We start from the raw sequence: 19,159 nt of genomic DNA on the forward strand, positions 1-19,159 counted from the left end.
AAAAGACTTCTAGTGAAGTGAGAAGTGTCAGTGCAGTGCAACCTGAGGGGGTGGCTGTTTGTCCCGATAGTTCTCTTAGACGAAGGTCCCTGTCCCGCTCCCCCGCCTTTGGGAGAAGACATACCGGAGGTCCAAGGGAGACTGTTGGGGTTTGCCCACAGACAGTCGCTTCCTCCGTCGATCCTGTGGTGCGACAGCAGGAGTCGACTAAGCCCCATTGGAAAGGTGTGTCATTTAGTCATCACTCATCGACAGAGTCAAGTGATTCGTTGCCGGTTAGACGTCATAAGTGGCGTGATTCTTCAGCCTCATGTCTGTTGAAAAGACGTTCGACTGAAGAAGTGTTCTCTCCACCCCCTGTGAAGAGGGACAGGGAAATAGACAACCCTCGCCTGTCGTGTAGCGTAGCTACATGGACTTCGCCACGGACTCTCATGATAGCGACAGCCGCCTTCGACTCGATTGCACAACGAACTGCTCCGAGTCCGTTGAGATCTTTGACTTGTCTAGCAGTCGAAAGTTTACCTTCGACATCGCATATGACAGAGAATTCGACTGGCGCGAGACCTCCGATACCGATCGTGTCGAAGTCCACAACTCCAGTTGCTACGACTTCAGCTCAAGAAGACAAGAATTTAGTTCCTTTACGTCGACAGTTGCAGGAGCGGATGAACTGGATGAAAGAAAGGAAACAATGTCTGAAGAACAATGAGTCAAATCAAGAACTCTCTCTGTCGCCTATCTCTTCGGATGACAAGGAGGACTTAGAAGTGGACTTTATTCCTCTCTCGTCCTATTCGAAGCTGTTATGCTATCTTCTGGATAGGTACCCGGCTTACTTCGTAGCAGCCGCTCCCAGGTCACCTGCTTCCATCTTCTGATGAGAAGGAAGAATTTCGATCCTCTCCTGAAGCTCGTACTGTCTAAGGCTGCTAAACGATCGCTTCATGATATAGAAGACTGGTTGAAGTTCAAGAGAGAGCTCGGGAAAGCAACTTTCGCCTATCCTCCATCGAAACTGGTCAAAAAGAGGTATAGGTTCTACGTAACCGGAGAAGCTCCCTCCATGGGAGTGTCTGCCTCCTCCCAGGGGGACTTCTCTGGCCTGGTAGATGCAAATAGGAGGTCCACATTTGGACCACTTGGTAAAGTATATCTTCAAGATTTTGGAGGTTATGAGTGTCTTGGACTGGACGATCGGAGCCCTCGCTACGAAAATAGAAGACTGCTCTACTCTCCAGGAGGACCTGGCAGCGGACTGGCTTGGAGTTTTGTCATGTGCCGACAAATCAGTTCGGGATGGTTGCGATGAGCTTGCCTCCCTTTTCGCATTCGGGACCCTCAAGAAAAGGCAGCTCTGGTGTTCTTTTGTTTCGAGAGGAGTCGCTTCACCTCAGAAGTCCACCCTTTTGTTTCATACAATCAACTTACCTGTCGTCCCCGACAGAAATTCAAATTTCGCGGCACACACTGCAGGTAGGTCAGGTGATCAACCGTCCTGCCCTGTGTGGCAGGATTAGGAACCATTCCTGTTTTCTATTCATATTTTTTCTGTCGCTTGGAATGTAAACAACGTTTGCAGTTCCTCCTGACTTGATTTTTGGATTTCATCGCCATCGATCTTCTGGGCTATCTTTTGCAGGGAAGTACTGGATCTTTGGTTCGGCATACGCATATTAATTTGTTTTAATAACTTTGGCTTCGAAAATTTCGAAGAATTGTTTACGTGTAACTACCGAACTTTTCGGTAGACACTCACATAGTTTGCAAGAAGGAAAATTTTAATATTTATTCATAATAACGTGTAGTAAATGTTAGAATTGATTGAGCTAACTTCCTTCTTGAGGAAGTCAGGAATAGAATTAGTTACGCTTCCTTTAGAAGTTTTTATAGCTCTCGTACTAACGAGCAGTTAGAGCATTAACAATACTAGTAGTGTTGTATCCTCATCTCCTTCTTACTTCACAGAATCTTCAAATTCATATTGCAATTTGAAGACAAAGGAATGTAGCTCAAAATACGAGCTATTGAAAGGTAAGAAGTGATTTTAGTGTTAGTGCAGTGGAGGGTGCGTTCTGATCGGCTGTTTCGCTCCCAGGCCTAGACCTCTTCCAAGCTCACATACCCAGAGGAGAAGGAAAGTCGAAAGCCTTACGGAGGTTATGGAGAATCCCCACCAATCAGGCGTCCCCTCGGCAGGATTAGACCTCTTCCAAGCTCACAAGCCCAGAGGAGAAGGAAAGTCGAAAGCCTTACGGAGGTTATGGAGAATCCCCACCGATCGGGCGTTCCCTCGGCAGGATCTGTAAAACGTCCCAGACTGCCAGGGATAGCCATTGGAAAGGCATCCTTTAAAAAGTGTGTCTCTTCTTTCGTTTCTTCATCTTACATCCGAAAAGACGAAGAATGTACATGTTTGGAGTTCGGACGATCTGGCTCGTTCTCTGAAAACTAAGAGAACACTGAGCGAGAGGCTGAGAGCCAGCCAGCAAGCTAGCGCGAGCCACGTTCCAACAGCCAGCAGTGAGCCGCGCTCCAACAGACTAGCGCGAGCCGCGTTCCAGCAACTGAGCGTGAGCCGCGTTCCAGAACTTTTTTCTTGGCGCAAGGCGCCTTCAAAGAGAAAACAGACGGCTAGACTGAGGAGCCTTATAGTAGAGTGGCAATCAGAAGTATGCTTCCATTGAACGTTTACTGGCAAGAGGCTCGTATAACAAGACTAGAGGCGCTCGGATCTATCAGGGCGCACGGGACCTTCCATGCAAGCGGAACGTTCCAGGAGCGAGTCTCCTTTCTAGCGTGCGGAACATTCCATGCGCGCGGAACTATCCTGACGCTAGGCGCAAGGATCCAGACGCCAGGCGTCAGAATATTCCAAAATCTTCATTTGAGAGAGAGGTCAGTTGCAAGACTCCTCTTTGAGTTTTTTTTTTTAACTTGAGCAACTTTCCCCTGGCAAATGTGCAAGATGTCGCACAGGCGGCCGTTGCTTTTGTCAGAAGGATTCTGATACTAAGAGAAGCCCCTTTTCATTATTCAGAAGACTCCTGTGTTAGGCAGTTCCTCTCAATGCGGACTCTCTCCTTCATCCATGCTCTTCCCTCGTTTTGAGGAGGCAAGAGCTTTGGGAGTTTTTCTTAATAAGAATCTCATCGACGTTTGGGTATGATGGCGGATAGGAAATATCTACTTCCTTCCGTAAACCCTAGTGATGAACAGGAATTCTGTCTCTTCCGCGATTTATGAGGAAATCACGAAGATTTAAAGAGTTCCTGGATTAACTTCCTTCCTTAAGGATATATATATACTCTTTCTATCGTTCTATTAACGAAAAGAACGAAGATAGTAGAAGGTAGTAGAGTATCTGCTGGATGAGAATACCATACGGTCAAATCATAAACACATACCGTAGTTACTTCTTTGCTGTGTAACTCAATTACCAGTATCCTTCTACGACTTTCCTAGGAAGGACTACGCTTAAAGGGATTGTTAAGACAACACCTACTTAGCTTCTAGATTTATTGAAGTCTTGTTTCGCTTAAATAGCTTTAATAAGAAATTCCTGAAGTTCGATAATAATTTTATTTTATAAGATTCCTTTATTAAAGGGAGTAGCTGGCAACTCTGGAAGAGTAAGGCCAGACGGCTAACGGAGACTGCTTTCGCTGAGAGCCTGAGACCAACGCAGTTACGCAGTACCATGTAGGTGTCAGTCATGAGCGGTCGGGTTTATCTCTCTCCTGCGGGATGGAATAACTATCCGTATCTCTCCCCTACAATCGCGGTCTTAACCTCGGATTGAGGGGATAGTTAATCTAACATAAATAAAATATTGTTTGCCTTTTGCTAAGAAGCTTTCAATAAGAGAGATAGTACAACCTTTCAATGCTGTTTACCGTTGGTAACATTATTAAAGGATTCTATTGCAGCAGAACATTATATTAATAATAATGCTCTCAGGCTTACGAAAGCATAGCTTATTAGAGTACCTGCTCAGAAGATGGATGAGTCGGATGGGAAACATTCTCTTTGTGGCAAAACTTGTTTCCCTGAATGGACTATACTACGTATATAAAGTTTTTTCCTACTAAGAACGGAATTAACATGTGAAAGGATGTCGGGTACCAAAAAGGCACAGGTGTTCTGGCACATAACCTAAAAAGAATTAGAAGGAAGCGCCAGCCTGGCGCAAGTTGCACCAGCCTGGCACATAGCGCTAGAAGCGCCAACCTGGCGCAAGTTGCGCCCAGCCTGGCGACATAGCGGCTGAAGCCAACCTGGCGCAATGCGCCAGAAGCGCCAGCCTGGCGCAGTGAGCCAAGAGCACCATCCAAGATTTTCTCGTTTTAGCGAGTTATTAACCTAAGAGTCCAGTAGCCTCTCGGACACCAGACTCGGTAACGGCAAGATTCGTTCCTGATTTCGTTACCCATTTAATCACTTAGGCCAATTCCACGACTCTCTCATATCGCAAAGAGCATCGAGAATCTCTTTTTTTGCTCCTGTTTGCGTTAACAAAGAGAACCTTCTCGATCGACGATAATAACTGTTAACATGTTTAACATTTATTGGAAAGAGTTGTGAGAACTTGCGGAAAGTTTTCTTCATAGATCTCTTAGTAAGATAGAAGATGAAACAGGCTTCTATAGACTGCTTCCTTTTCCTCGAACCAAGAGAGGTAGCAATATACGCCATCTTTGTTTTTTTTTAGAATGGGGAATAAACTTTAGTCTTTTTTCCCCTAAAGATAAATTATTTGCAGAATTTAAGATAAAGGGCGTCAAAGAAAGAGAAGATAATACTTTATGCCTCATTTTGGGCTTAGAGAGGTTGGATTCACAGAGGTCACGTTCTTCTCACAGCTTGTTTTGGAAGTCTTTTCCAAGACAGTCTGAATATTCTATCAGCATCTATTATAAATGGACCTTAACAACCTCTCCACTCTGAGTCTGTCTGCGTGGCAGACCTGACCAGAAGTGGACATGAATGAGAGGATTTTTCAAGGTAAATGACAATAGTCATGGACAAGATATAGAATTGCTGCAGATCGTGCTAGAGGGAATGAGGAAACTGTCCTCTTCCGATACCTCTGTGAACCACATAGCGGTTTTTTCTTCCCTTTCAGAGGGAAGAATCACCTTTGTATATATCTGCTATCAAAGAACGTAGTAAAAGGCTATACTCTGTCTCTATAAAGGGATTGGAGATAGCAGAGGATTAAGATCTTCGGGATCTTATACGATACCTCAATATGACAAGAGTAGGATATCATGTACTTCTAATGGGATCTTTTTTGTGGCCACAGATTCTATGTTCCGACAAGATGGAACTGCTCCTCATCAAACTTCTTTGAGAAATTTTTATGAGGGAATTCTTTGTTTCTCTTGGTCCCAAACGATCAAGAAGACAAGTGAATTTTTTGAGCATTGGAATTTCGCATCAGAGTCTATGGAGATTAGGCAATGGGTTCTTGCCAGCATAGTATGTCTGGAAAAAGAACTAGAACCCCCTATTCCTGATTCAATGTTTTCAGATAGAGGTTTCGTTGTCCAGGCAGGGTACTTACGTTTTCATCTACAGTAGAATGGTTAAAACGTTTGCCTACAGAGTCTTTGGAATGCGATGACGGCTTGAAATGCTTCCCAGAAGGTGTTCAGAGGGATACAATAAAGAGCTAGAAATCAGGAGTACTCCCAATTTCAGCTCGGAGTCTCCTTCGACTTCCAAGCTTCTTCTCTTCCTTCGGACAAGGATAGGGAAGATTCTGCAACGAGAAGGCCCTTCAACAGGTAAGAAGAGATCTCGTGAGCAAGGGAAGTACTCAAGAAGGATCCTCCTCGGAGGAAGACTCTTATCTCTCATACTGTTAGATATCCTATCGTATACTGGATGTAGCTGACTACAATCACCTCCCCTTGCCGGAGAGGCCAAAGCTCAAAGTGGAAGAATTTATTCCACCCTTCTCCAGTCTTGTGATTTACTATTGTGGATGTTCAGGACTTTCGGACAATGTAGCGCCAACCAGGAGCCTTATGCTAAAACAGGCGTAAAAAACGCCAGAGGCAGACAGGCCCAAGAACACTGTCATTGTCTGATGAGGAGAAAGACCGGGCCTACAACCTGACACAGTTGCGCTAGATGCGAATATATAGGACGGATAAGAGTGTCTGGTGTGGACTTGCAGACATCTCGAACTCTACCCAAGCTCGAAGCTCCGGCAAGTGGGGAGGCCAACCAGGCCGCGAGGCAGCAGGAGCGAGGGCCAGGGCAGGAGCGAGGCGCCCATGCAGGAGCGAGGCGCCAGGCAGGCGCGATGGCCGCCAGGCAGGCGCGAGGTGCCAGGCAGCCGCGAAGCTCCCAGGCAGGCGCGAGGTGCCAGGCCAGGCACAAAGCGCCAGGCCAGGCGCGAGGTGCCGGCAGGCACAAAGCGCCAGCCAGGCCGAAGGTGCCAAGCCAGGCTCAGCCAGGCTCTAGGCACGAATCTCCAGCTAAGGCGCGAGGCGTCAACCAGATGCGAGGCGCCAGTCAAGCGAAAGGTACCAGACAAGCGCTAGGCTCCAACCAAGAGCGAAGCACCAGCCAGGCGCGAGGTTCCTGCCAGGCTTCAGACGGGAGAGATCCATTTCAAGAAAGCCCTGGTCTTTGAAACATGGAGATCTCCTAAGCACTTCATAAGTGACTTGATTCCTTCAAACAGCTGTGAGAATTAAAAGTGCAGGAAGTGCGCGCTTTTGCAAATTCTTGTTCTTTACATAACAATATGTCATATAAGACATATTAGCTGTGTTGTACGGTAGAGGCAACTCTGTGTTGACTTCTCATTACACAAAGGATGTCAAGTTAACCTACGAAAGATCCTTCTCTTTTGGTTTATACGTTTCTGCGGATACGTTTCTGGGATAAGGAGCCGACACTGATCCTTAACTTTGAGTTAAAGTTTTTTAACTTAGTGAAATTATTGGGGTTTTTGAAAGGAGTGTGGGGATAACTCTTTTCAATTTGAGCGCGAACCCTCGTGTTAGGATCAGGTGATCGGGACCGGTGTTGCGCTCCTTCATAAGGTGTATTGTCATAGAAGTGGTCCAGTACCCATTGACAAAGTCCTTTCAGGCTCTGCCGAGTAAGCGGTTCATACCCCATCGGCAGACCCACAAGAACTCTTAGCCATAGATCACATATCTCGCTAAAGTCTTGAGGTGATGCAGACTACCGGGCAACAGCCACGAAGTCTACCACCTATCAGATAGGAACCAAGGTTTATTTATACCTACAACATATGTTGTTTACCTGTCTATTCCATGTTAGCTGTCTCTTACCCTCCACCAAAGGGTGTCAATCAGCTATGTATATATCTGACAGGTAAGTTGATTGCATGAAAATGATATTGTTATAATACAATAAAGTTTCATACATACTTACCTGGCAGATATATACAATTAATGGCCCACCCAGCCTCCCCGTAGGGACAGGTGGAAGAGAAAAAATATGAATAGAAAACGGGAATGGTTCCTAATCCTGCCACCCAGGGCAGGACGGTAGATCACCTGACCTACCTGCAGCGTGTGCCGCGAAATTTGAATTTCTGTCGGGGACGACGGAGTCTTAGCTATGTATATATCTGCCAGGTAAGTATGTATGAAACTTTATTGTATTATAACAATATCATTTTTCTCCTCTCGACAAGAATCATCTGTTTCCTGAAGAAACAGTGGCCAAGACACTTTCCGCACTGGAAAAGAAGTCCACTGGTGACTTACTTGCTCAGTCTTCTAAGCGAGTTAAACCCTCAACTCTGACGCCTACCACCTCGGAATCGCCCTTGCAGAAGAAACCCTTTTGAGGGGGCAAGTCTAGACCGTTCGTCAGGCCTTGATCGAACTTACGACTCCCGACCAAGGCCTCGACAAAATCCGACAGTAAATCGTCAAAGTGATCCTTCAATCCTACATGCTCCGGTAGGGGGCAGACTTAGCCTCTTTTTGGAGGAATGGAGTCGCAGAGGGGCAGAACCTTGGGTAACCCAAGTTCTCCGGTTCGGTTACTCCATTCCTTTCAAAGACACTCCCCCTCTATCCAATGTTCCCATCGCATTGCCTGCCTACTCTCCAGGCTCGGAGAAGTTTGTAGCTTCAACTCGAGAAATAGAGATTCTCGTGCAGAAGGCGGTCATAGAGGAGATAAGCGACAGATCATCCCCGGGGTTTTACAACCGTCTGTTTGCAGTCCCCAAGTCATCGGGGCTGGAGGCCTGTGCTGGACGTAAGCGCACTGAACTTGTTCGTTCTAAAGACCAAATTCAATATGGAAAAGACTCGTTTGGTGTTGGAATCCCTTCGCCAAGGGGACTGGATGGTATCCGTGGATATGCAGGATGCATACTTCCACATATTAATTCACCAGGACTCCAGGAAATACCTTTGGTTTATGTTCATGGGCAAGACCTATCAATTTCGAGCTCTTTGCTTCAGCCTCTCGACAGCACCGCAGGTATTTACGCGAGTGCTATCTCCGCTGGGGAAGTGGCTTCACCTCCTGAACATCAGTGTCACTCTACCTAGATGACTGGCTTCTCCGCTCCTCTTCGGAAAGTCAATGTATGAAGGATCTCAAGAGGACTTTTTCATTAACTCACTCATTAGGTCTCCTTATAAACAAGGAGAAATCTCAGTTATTCCCGACTCAGAGCATTCTCTATTTGGGGATGACTGAACTCTTGAGTTTTTCGGGCTTTTCTCTCACCAGAGAGAGTCCAGTCGTGTCTGGAAGTAGTACAGGCCTCCAGAGATAGTGCTTTTGAAATAACGTCTCTCCCTCTAAGACATCTGCAAGTCAGATTGCTGACTTCCTGCTCTTCTTTAGGTCACACAAGAATTATCGTTCTCTTACTAATAAGGGGTATAGGTCCATGTTTTCAAGCACAGAGGGTAAGACCTTTCCTCCAACAAAGACCTCAGTGATCTCATCAAATCCTTCGACACAACTAGACAAAAGAGATCAGGAGAGGTCCCGTGGAATATCGACATAATGTTGAAGTGGCTATTGGGCTCAGCCTTCGAACCCCTCCAGTCAGTCTCTCTAAGAGACTTAAGGGGGCCGGCCGGCTAATGCCCTTTTTTAAGGACAGGACTTTGATATTCATACCACTTAATAAGGTGACTTGGGACATCTCCAAACCGCATATGATTTTCGCCTCTGACCTTTGGTTTTGTGACGCCAGGGCGATTTATCCCGAAAATAACCATTTTTCAAATTCTGTCTCCTCCCTTGATATTTAGTATTAAGACCTGGGATTACTACCATATATAGACCTGATGTAGACCTCCAATCAAATGAGGAGTTTTTTTTCTAAAAGTCTATTTTTTTGCTAGATATGAATTATTCAATATGGTAAAAAAATTAACCGTATAAATCAGGAGAAAAAAATTTATAAAAAAAATACGAAAAAAAAATTGGAAAAAAGGGCTCTATTTGGTTGTTCTATAATGTCTTTCTGAGTTATATACCAAATTTCAATGTTATAGCTTTAAAACTAAGTGAGAAGATAGATTTTGAAGGTCAATAAGTATAGTTTTGAGATACGGGCGTTCAAAGTTTTCCTTCGTATTTCTATAAAGACAATGTTAATAAATAATGATTATTATGAATGTATATTTCTTTTTTGTGTATTAATAAACCAAAACTATTTTATTTATCATAATTTAATCATAAATGATGATCCCTTTGCTCATATATCGCAGCCTGGGGCACTGCTTGAGGCAAGATGGGGCACTCCTTCCTACGCAATTCTCTCTCTCCCCTTCACTAACTCGGCTTATTACAGCAAATTTTCTTCTTCTGTATGTTAGCGAGATGTTTTCCTTGTATTTTCCTCTTTGGCATGATGAAATTCTTGCCCGAAACAAAGATAAACAAACGTAAAATGGAAGAGAATGTCAAGAGGTGAAACTCGAAGGCGTACTCTTTTTTTACAAAGACAATTTAATAAATCATGATTATTATGAATTTCATATTCCATTTTGGGTATTGAAAAACCAAAACTTTGTTATTTATCATAAATGAAGATCTCTTTGCTCAAAGATTGTAGCCTTGGGCATAGTGTGACGTGTGCTGTCAAGCAAGACGGGGGCGTTACTAAGCAATCCTCCCATCTCTCTTCACTAACTACGCATATATTATGATATTCTGTAATAATACTTGAGTGATTTTTCTTCGTCTGTATGTTAGTGAGATGTTTTCCTTGTCTTTTCCTCATTGGCATGATGAAATTCTTGCTGAAACATACATAAACATACGTAAAAGCGGGCGAATGGCAGAGGTGAAATGGAATGTGTAGACTACTTGAAGTCTGTGGTCGCACTAAATCAGGACTGGACTTGGTACCTGAGCCTGAAGTCTCCTTCTCGACTCGGGGAATGTCTACAGATGCCATTTCTCCCAATTTCTTTGACAATAATTATCAAAATTTACGATAATAGAAGAAATATTGCATTTTCTTGTACAGATCAATGTTTTAGGCTTATTGAGTTACGATAACTAATTACCCTGTAACTACGAAAGTAAGAGGAATTTTGACGAAATATTTCGTATACGTATTCTCAATTGCCATATGAAGCTCCATGAATTTTTTCATGACTGCATTTTTCGCCCTATACCACCATATATAGGGGTTCCGGCCAGCCCCCTTAAGTAGAAAGACACTTCCTTGTTGCTTTAGCCACAGCCAAACGAGCCATTGAGCTCCAAGCCATTGACAAGAGTAAGTTTTACAGAGGGACATGCAGTATACTCCTTCTCTCTCAGGTTTGTTGCTAAGAATGAAGACCCTTCCAAGCCCTAGCCTCATTCAGTCTCCATTAAATAATCGAACATCCTTGGTCGCTCGGAACCCCTCCCGTCTGATGTCAAAAAATGCTACCTCCTATTTTTTGAGAGACTTAATTTCTGAGATGCACTCAGATTCAGGATACTGCCTTCAATTAAGGTTAGAGCACATTTCTGAGCGGTGGCTACTTCTCTTTGTCTTCCAGCATAACATGCCCCTCTCCTCCATCTTGCAATCAACAGATTGGAAGTGTAAGTCTTACTAGGTAAGGAAACGACAAGCATTGTACCAATGCTGCAACTTTCTGCTATCAAAGTCATTACTTTCATAATGTTTTGAAGTATAACATGTTCATATATCCCCCTGTCAATGTGAATTCAGCTTGTAATTATACTTGGTAAGTTACTTATATAAAAATGAATAAAATAGTTTTACATACCTACAGGCAGTTCCCGGTTATCGGCGGGTGTTCTGTTCTCAGCAGGGTGCTGATAGTGAAATCTGCCATTAACTGAAACCTGGTGATTTATGGCGCTTATTGCGCCGATATCCGAATAATGGCGCCTATAACTGGTTAATGGCACCATAACTCTATTATTGGCTCCTTATGGTGCCAGTAACCAAACTCAGCGCATCATGGCACCATAAATCGCCTATTTTTATGGCGCTAGACAAGCGCCATAAAACCAGGTCACCATTAACCGAGTCTGACGATAACCGGGGACTGCCTGTGTGCCAAATCCTGAGTAGTGACTGAATTGGAGACCTCCCTCCCTCCTCTCACCTCATGGACATTAGGGCAAAAACGATTTAGATCTCTGCCATGTCGCTCCACTCTTTACCCTGAAAGTGAGCCGGCTTTTAGTCACCTACACTAGGCGGTTGAATAGTTATTGCGAATTTTGAATTTGTAAACTGCCATGGTTTTGAAAAACAATAGCTTGTAATTATTTGGTAAGTACCATGTATATACATATAAAACTATTTTATTAAAAAATATATTTGTTTTCTTTTAAGAATTTAAAATTCTCAGTTCAATTTTGATTTTTCTGAATTATAGAAATCAGACCCTGTTATCATAATCCAACCCTCAATCATCACCTTACTCCATGTTACCAAAGGAAAAAATGATGGGTTACTGACAGGCATCAATTAACCACCTTGTTACTGAGCTTCAGTTACCTTTTCCAGCTTCCAATGGGAACACTCATGCTTAGAAAGTTCTATTTTGTATATCGAGGAGAAATATAGATTAACTTAGGGATATGACACATTAATGTTATGTAATTCAGAAGCTTTTTCTTATAGAATAATTGTTTTCCTGTCTTTAATGTAAGTCTACAGTATTGTCTGAAGGATATATGTACTGACTACTTATATTTATAAAGCTCTGATGAAATAATAACTGCTTTGTAAAATTTTTACTTTCCCAGCAATGATGAGCTCACTGTCCTCTGATGGCTACCAAATTGTAGTAGGAGGAAGTCAGTCTAAGCTGATCACTGATATGTCCATTGCCAATGTGCAGGTCTGTATGATAGTATGTCTAAGCAGTATTTAAGTTCAGGGACAAATTGACTGTGGGAAATTTGTTTAGTCTTAAACAGTGGGTTCCAAGTGACAGTTTAGGCTTTTCTGACTTGACATATGTACAAGGGTTTTTTTGTTAACTGTGGTAGTTATCAGTTCTCCATAGCTACTGTTTGTGGAAATTGTTTACATTGCATTCAGCTGCCAAGAACGGGGAATTACAGTATTTTTAAAGAATAAAAGTACAATGAAAAACTTGTAATTAACTATCTGTTTCACAGGTAAAGGGTTGCTTATTTTTAGACTTTAATATTGAAGGAGTAATGAATCTAGGAATTCGGTGCAATATTTCAACTCTCATTTAAATGAAGAAAAATGGGATTTACCTTCAAAGGGAACTCAAGACTTTAGGTTTAGTTTTTCAAAGAAATTATGTTACACAATCTTACAAAAGCTTGCAACTTATTGGGCACTTTCTGAGTGTACTTGTTCAGTTAGAGTACGAAGAGTTAAGAGAATCAGTTGTATTGATAGTGATTGTTTTTTTTTATTTCAGAACACAAGATGATGTTTTCAAAGATACAGTTTGATAAAGTAATGTTCATACATCATATGTCTGGTTAAGTTTTAGTAAAAATACCAGCAGTTGAAATTATGGAATCATAATAGTATTTGCACAGTACCATTCTCCATTTTTTAACTTGGCTCTTCTCATATTAACTGAACATGCTGTGGGTCATTCTTGAAGGGATATGTACATCACTATCATCTGGGTTATCATGACCACATCCTGTAGCATCAGCCCCATTTTGTGCAGCAGTACTAAGCTCTAATTTGGATTTTTAATGGAATGAAAGGTCTATATTAAAGGCCATGATTTTCTTAATCATAATCTTGTGAGATAGGAGTATCAAGTAATTTAAAAGACATTTGGCATAGGAATAGAGTGGTAATCGATTAGTTATTTCCATAGTTTTTGTATTATTATGGTGGCTGATTGTAATAGTATTGTTACTTTAATTGTGTGCATTCAAGTGTTTTTGAGAATTAATCTCTACCTCATTTGTTTTATTCATTTTTTCTTTCAACTTGTTATACATATTCAGTCATACTTGGTTGGTTCACTCATGTTTTAGTTTCTTACTATTTTCCTTCAAGTTTCTCATAATCTATACCAACTCCCAGTACCTTTACTCCATCTGTTAATCCAAAGTGTGGCTGTGCAGTTAACCACATTCAAAACCTTGAGCTAAGTCTTTTTAGGTAATAACTTTCAGGTATGAATATTGTTCTCAATATTTTTACTATAATTTTCAGTATAACTTTTATATTATGTACTTGTGATCTGTCCATGGGAAAATGGTTGGTATTATAATAATCTATATAAGTAAAAATGTAAATGTTTGTTTGCTCAAAATCTTAAATCTCCAAAAGTTCCTCACCAACTGCTTTGAAATTTTGACACAACATTGCATTCGAATACGCATGATTTTATAATGGGGTTTCATCCTACCTCCCCCCCTCCGAAGGGGGTGGGGGTGAGAAGGGATTCCCTGAAACAGAGCTGGTTCTGCCCATGAAACGGGGTTGGTTATGCCCATAGACTTAGTTATTTTATGATTTTATCATACATAATTTCTGCATATGACTTATCATTTGGAAAAGAATACTATAGGGTAAACATCAATGACATCAAAGAGGGTGGAGTTCGAGAAGGGGGTTGACAGAGAGAATGAGAGGGAGAGGAAGTGAGAGAGAGTAGACGGGGTGTTAGGGAGAAGAAAGAGGAAAAAAAGTCAGGGAGAGAGAGAGAGAGAGAGAGAGAGTGTTGGTATTAGTGAGAAGAAAGAGGGAAAGAGACTGGGATTGTTGGGGAGAGAAAGAGAAATGAGCGAGATGGAGAGAAAGAGAGAGTACAGGGGGTGTTAGGTAGGAGAAAGATAGAAAAAGTGAGTGTGAGAGAGAGAGACAGAGACAGAGAAGAGCAGTTATTTGAGAGGTGAGAGATAGTTGGTATTAGTGAGAAAAAAAGAGGGAAAGAGACAGTGATGGTTGGAGAGAGAAAGAGAAAGTAAGAGAAAGGAGCTTTCTCTTTTTGTTCTTTTCCATTTACCTAACCAGACTGAGCCACAGCAATGCATGGCTGGGTACAGCTAGTAATAATAATAATAGTGTATGAATTACTTTCAGTTACTTAACTTTTTAATACAATATAAGTTGTTGCCATTATAACAAAATTGTTTGTTGTCCAGTTCCTGTTAAGTAAACATTTAAAGGAAAAACAGTTGTTTTTCCTTTAAATTATTTTGAGAATTAGAGATTTTACTGTGTGTGCTAATTAGGTTGATTATTCCTGTTTTTTCAAAAGACTTTTCATATCTTATTACATTGCAATTTATGTCCCTAATTCGTTCTTTAATAGCTGCTTTTCATTATAGGGTAAACTAAGTGGATATGGCATTGAGGAACAACTGCCAACAATAGCAGTTGTAGCCCATTATGATGCATTTGGAGCTGCACCAGTAAGTTAAAGTTTTATCTCTTCAGCCTGACTGAAAAATAGTGTAAGGCAGCTTTAGGGTCATTAGTGGCCTGCATGTTCCTTAGACTGAGATGCAAGATCTTGAAATTGAATCTTGTTAGAGTTCCTGTAATACACTACATGCATGATTTTAAAGTTTTAGTTGCTTTTTATATGTTGTAGCACATGATTTTATTGGTACTATTTAAAGGGTTTCCTCTTTAAAAACAATCTTCACATCATCATCATCAATAAAATTTTTATGTTAGTTTTTTATTTATGGTGTGTTAAAAGGCTAGAGTTCTTTCCACTCATCTCTGTTTTGTGCACTTTGTGCTTGAATTCAAATTTAGTGGGGGTTAAATTCATAGTCTGGGTCTTCATCTATGCCTTTTATATCCATAATTTCTATTGGGACTTCTTGTAAGTCTTTGTACTGCCACTTTTTAGTGTTCCTTATTCCTTATCATCATATGTTTCAACTATTTTAGTTCTTGTAATCTTAGCTTGTTTTTCATCTGCTGGACACTACTTTGTTGTGCAACTTCCCAATTTATATGACCTCCATCCTGATCTCTGACTATGAATCTTGGTATATTTTATAGTGACAGGTATTTGCATGCGTCTTAATATTTTGGTTTTTATTTATACCAGTAATCCAGCAAACCAGTTCTCCTTTATTCAGGCAGTTTCTGAGTGTTTCTTTATGCTCTATAAATACTTTTAACAGTGTAGTGTGTCCCAGAGTCCAGATTGAGTTTACCATAATGTGGTTGTTCCACTTCCCTCTCCTACCCATTTGCTTTTGTACATTTCAAGCTTTGAAAATCTCTCCCCACCACCACCCACCAACTTTTCCATAGCATTCACATAACTATTACTTAGATGTACTCTTTCTATTCCTTCCTTTCCTTCCTTTCCAGCCACCATTAACTTGATTGTGGTTACGGTGATTCCCAGTCCCTCTCCTCATCCATCCTTTATTCTTCTAAATATTTCTGTATCTCTTCCTCTAACTATAAATTTCACATTAGGTCATCTATATAGCATCCATTACCATAGTAAACAGCTGAGGGCAGGTTTATCATAAGAATTTGAGACATATGTTGGTGTTGGTTAGACACCAATATTTATCCCAAATGTTTATGATAAACCTACCCAAATCTCTAATATAAATATAAATTTACAATAAATACTTTATGAATATTATTACTGCATAGTTTTGAAGACTTGTATTTAAATAGTTATGTCTCCTGTGTAAGCTGTCTTAATTTAGGTTTTAATGCATATCTATTAATTGCAGGAACTGTCATGGGGTGGAGACAGCAATGGTTCAGGTGTTGTCATTTTGCTAGAACTTGCCCGTATTCTTTCTCGCCTTTACTCATCTCCACGGACTCATCCACGTTTGAATGTGGCCTTTCTGTTGTCTGGAGGGGGTTACATTAACTATCAGGTAAGAGTGATCACAACGATCTGTAACTTTTTCTTGGAGTTTTTTAACATTGAAGTCCATTCTGTTAGTTCCCTATGCTCTCTTGCCACATAGCTGACCAATTGCTTAACTATAGCTTGTATCAGTTTTAAGAACTAAACAAATCCTTTTGCTCAGCCCATTGAATCAGAAATTGGAATTGGAAATCTGGTTCAAGTACAGTACTGTGTACAATCATACCTAGACTTAAACTCGGTTGAGTAAAGTCTGATGACAGGTACAGTTGATGTAGTATGAGAGTTTATAAACAAATTTTAATCTGTATGTTAGCACTCTTATTTCTTAACTGTTATCAGCAAACAAGTAAGGATTCATCATGCATTCAGCATGGAGGCTCAAAATCCTGAACAAAGTGATTGTGCCATGTAGTGGTACACACCATGCCCATATATTGTAGTACATTGCACTTATGTAATTGAAATACAGTATGTTTACAGTCCTTATGTGTACACTTTATTATCTACAAAGCACACTGTATAAATGTAGCATTACGGTATACATTTGTTTAGTATTGATAGCTACCATATGAAAGAAATAGAGAAGTACTTGTGTGGTAATATAAGATGAAATTATATTGTGTCACACTTTACTTCCCAAAAAGGCATTAAACTAGAACAGGAAAATCAGCAGTTAAATGCCAGTAATGTATCATATAGCGTGACTGATTTCACTTTTTATCATATGTATTAATATAGGGTTCTTCATTATTTTATCATCTTTCTGCAACAATATATAAACTTATCTTTCATATGGATACTGAATACCCCTTTGGCAAATGCTAGTCGAGCCATTCCCAGCCTTCTCCGAAGAAGAAGAACAACCTAGACTCATTTTGTGTGAATAAAACCTTCAGCCTCTACATAGTCAAAACTGTCAGCCTCCCCATGCCTCACTACACTGTTATATCATATCTCTTAAATTTATAAAACCTTCCATGACTGGCTGTGAACACTGCAGTGCTACCTGTATGAGCATCATTCCAGGAGTGGTGTGTAAGAGATCAGCATGGAGTTGTCATGTCTTTTCAAAATAAGGCAGTCCCCAGTTATCGGCAATCTGGTTTTATGGCGCTTGTCTAAAGCAAAAAAATTGGCACTTTATGGCACCATAACTTCCGAGTTCCAGTTATCGGCGCCATAGGGAGTCAATAATAGAGTTATGGTGCCATAACATACCTATCAGAGGTGCCATAAGGGTGCTTAATGGCAGTTTTCGCTTATTGGCACACCCCCGATAACGAAACCCATGCCAATACAGTAATGCCTCAGGATACGAAATTAATCCGTTCCGAAGCGGCCTTCGTAACCTGATTTTTTCGTATCTTGAACCACATTTTACATGTAAATTGCCAAGCCCTACAAAAATTTTATAATAAGAGCTAAATTGACCAATAAACAATGAAATACAACAATTTGGACCATTCAATACCTAACTTAAACTACATATACTACTAATATGTACTACATACCTGTAAATAAAGTGTATTAGTGTACATGGTACGAGAAATACTGTACTACATACGTATGTAGTAAAATGTGAAACCTTACCTTTCGAGTGAGGCGATCTCCGAAAGTGGCGACAGAGGAGGAGGACAAATGGCAGAAAACATGAACACTTAACTTTACGAAACACATTAAAAAATGGCAGAAAACATTAACACTGTACTTTATGAAACACATTAACAAATGGCAGAAAACATTAATACTTTGCAAAAAACTTAAAATTAAATTTCTTTTTTTTCTTTTTCTTTACATTTTTTTTCTTTTTTTTTTTCTTTACAATTTCTTCACCACTTTCAACTTTCTGTTTTTTTTGTATCACTTGGATCTTCCTGTTTGCTTACTCATACTAAAGGCCTCTTTAAAAAAAATAACTATCCAAGGAAGATTGCTTCTGCCTGTTTTTCACAATGTTCCTGAAACGACTCGGGCAAATGTCATCAAACTGCGCAAGCATACGACCTGTGTAAGCCTTTTCGGGGTGTCTCTTTTCTACAAATGATTGCACTTTATGAAAAGCAGCTAGAGCATCCTTAATTTCTGCTGTTGTCATAGGGTCCTCCTCCTCGTCCTCGCCGCTGCTAGAGAACTCTTCTTGAACGATGTTTTGTTGCATGGCCTCCAACTCCTTCAAGTCATCCGTCATAAGCTCCTCTTGGTGCTCCTCGAGAAGGTCATTGATGTCGTCCTCGTCGACGACCAGCCCCATGGACTTGCCAAGAGAAACGATCTCGTCAAGATCTGGTTGCAAAACAGTTTCAGGATCGTCAACTGTTTCTGAATCTGTATCAGCTTCGCCAACGCCGAATCCCTCGAAGTCTCGGGCGGATACGGCATCAGGCCAGAGTTTCCTCCACGAAGAATTCAAGGTTCGCCTCGAAACCTCCTGCCGAGCTTGATCGATGAGTCAGATGCATGTCACGATATCGAAATGCTCCTTCCAAAATTCACGCAAGGTGAGGTTTGTGGTATCGGTGATGTCGAAACATCTCTTGGAAAGATATTTCGTATACAGTTTTTTGAAGTTCAATATCACTTGCTGGTCCATGGGCTGGAGGAGAGGGGTGGTGTTAGGTGGAAGATAAAGAACCATGATGAAAGAATTCTCCGCTAGGATATCTTCCTCGAGACCTGGAGGGTGAGCAGGGGTATTGTCAAACAACAGCAGACATTTCAGAGGGAGGCGCTTCTCTTCCAAGAATTTCTTTACTGTTGGGCCGAAACACAGATTTAACCCACCCAGTGAACAAAAGTCTTGTTACCCAGGTCTTTTGCATTAGCCCTCCACATCA

The 19,159-nt window shown here is 41.2% G+C and overlaps 1 protein-coding gene across 1 annotated transcript in view; it reads left to right on the forward strand.

The window, feature by feature from the left end:
• Positions 1-19,159, forward strand: part of LOC135195658 (BOS complex subunit ncln-like) — a gene marked incomplete in the record, with an annotated part of 219,585 nt that overhangs the window by 20,568 nt on the left and 179,858 nt on the right. Inside the window, 3 exon segments of the mRNA XM_064222028.1 lie at positions 12,256-12,350; positions 14,791-14,874; positions 16,177-16,329. Of these exon segments, the coding sequence (XP_064078098.1) occupies positions 12,256-12,350; positions 14,791-14,874; positions 16,177-16,329 (332 nt within the window).

Source organism: Macrobrachium nipponense, chromosome 16 (assembly GCF_015104395.2).
Source record: "Macrobrachium nipponense isolate FS-2020 chromosome 16, ASM1510439v2, whole genome shotgun sequence".
In the NCBI taxonomy this organism is placed as follows: domain Eukaryota; kingdom Metazoa; phylum Arthropoda; class Malacostraca; order Decapoda; family Palaemonidae; genus Macrobrachium; species Macrobrachium nipponense.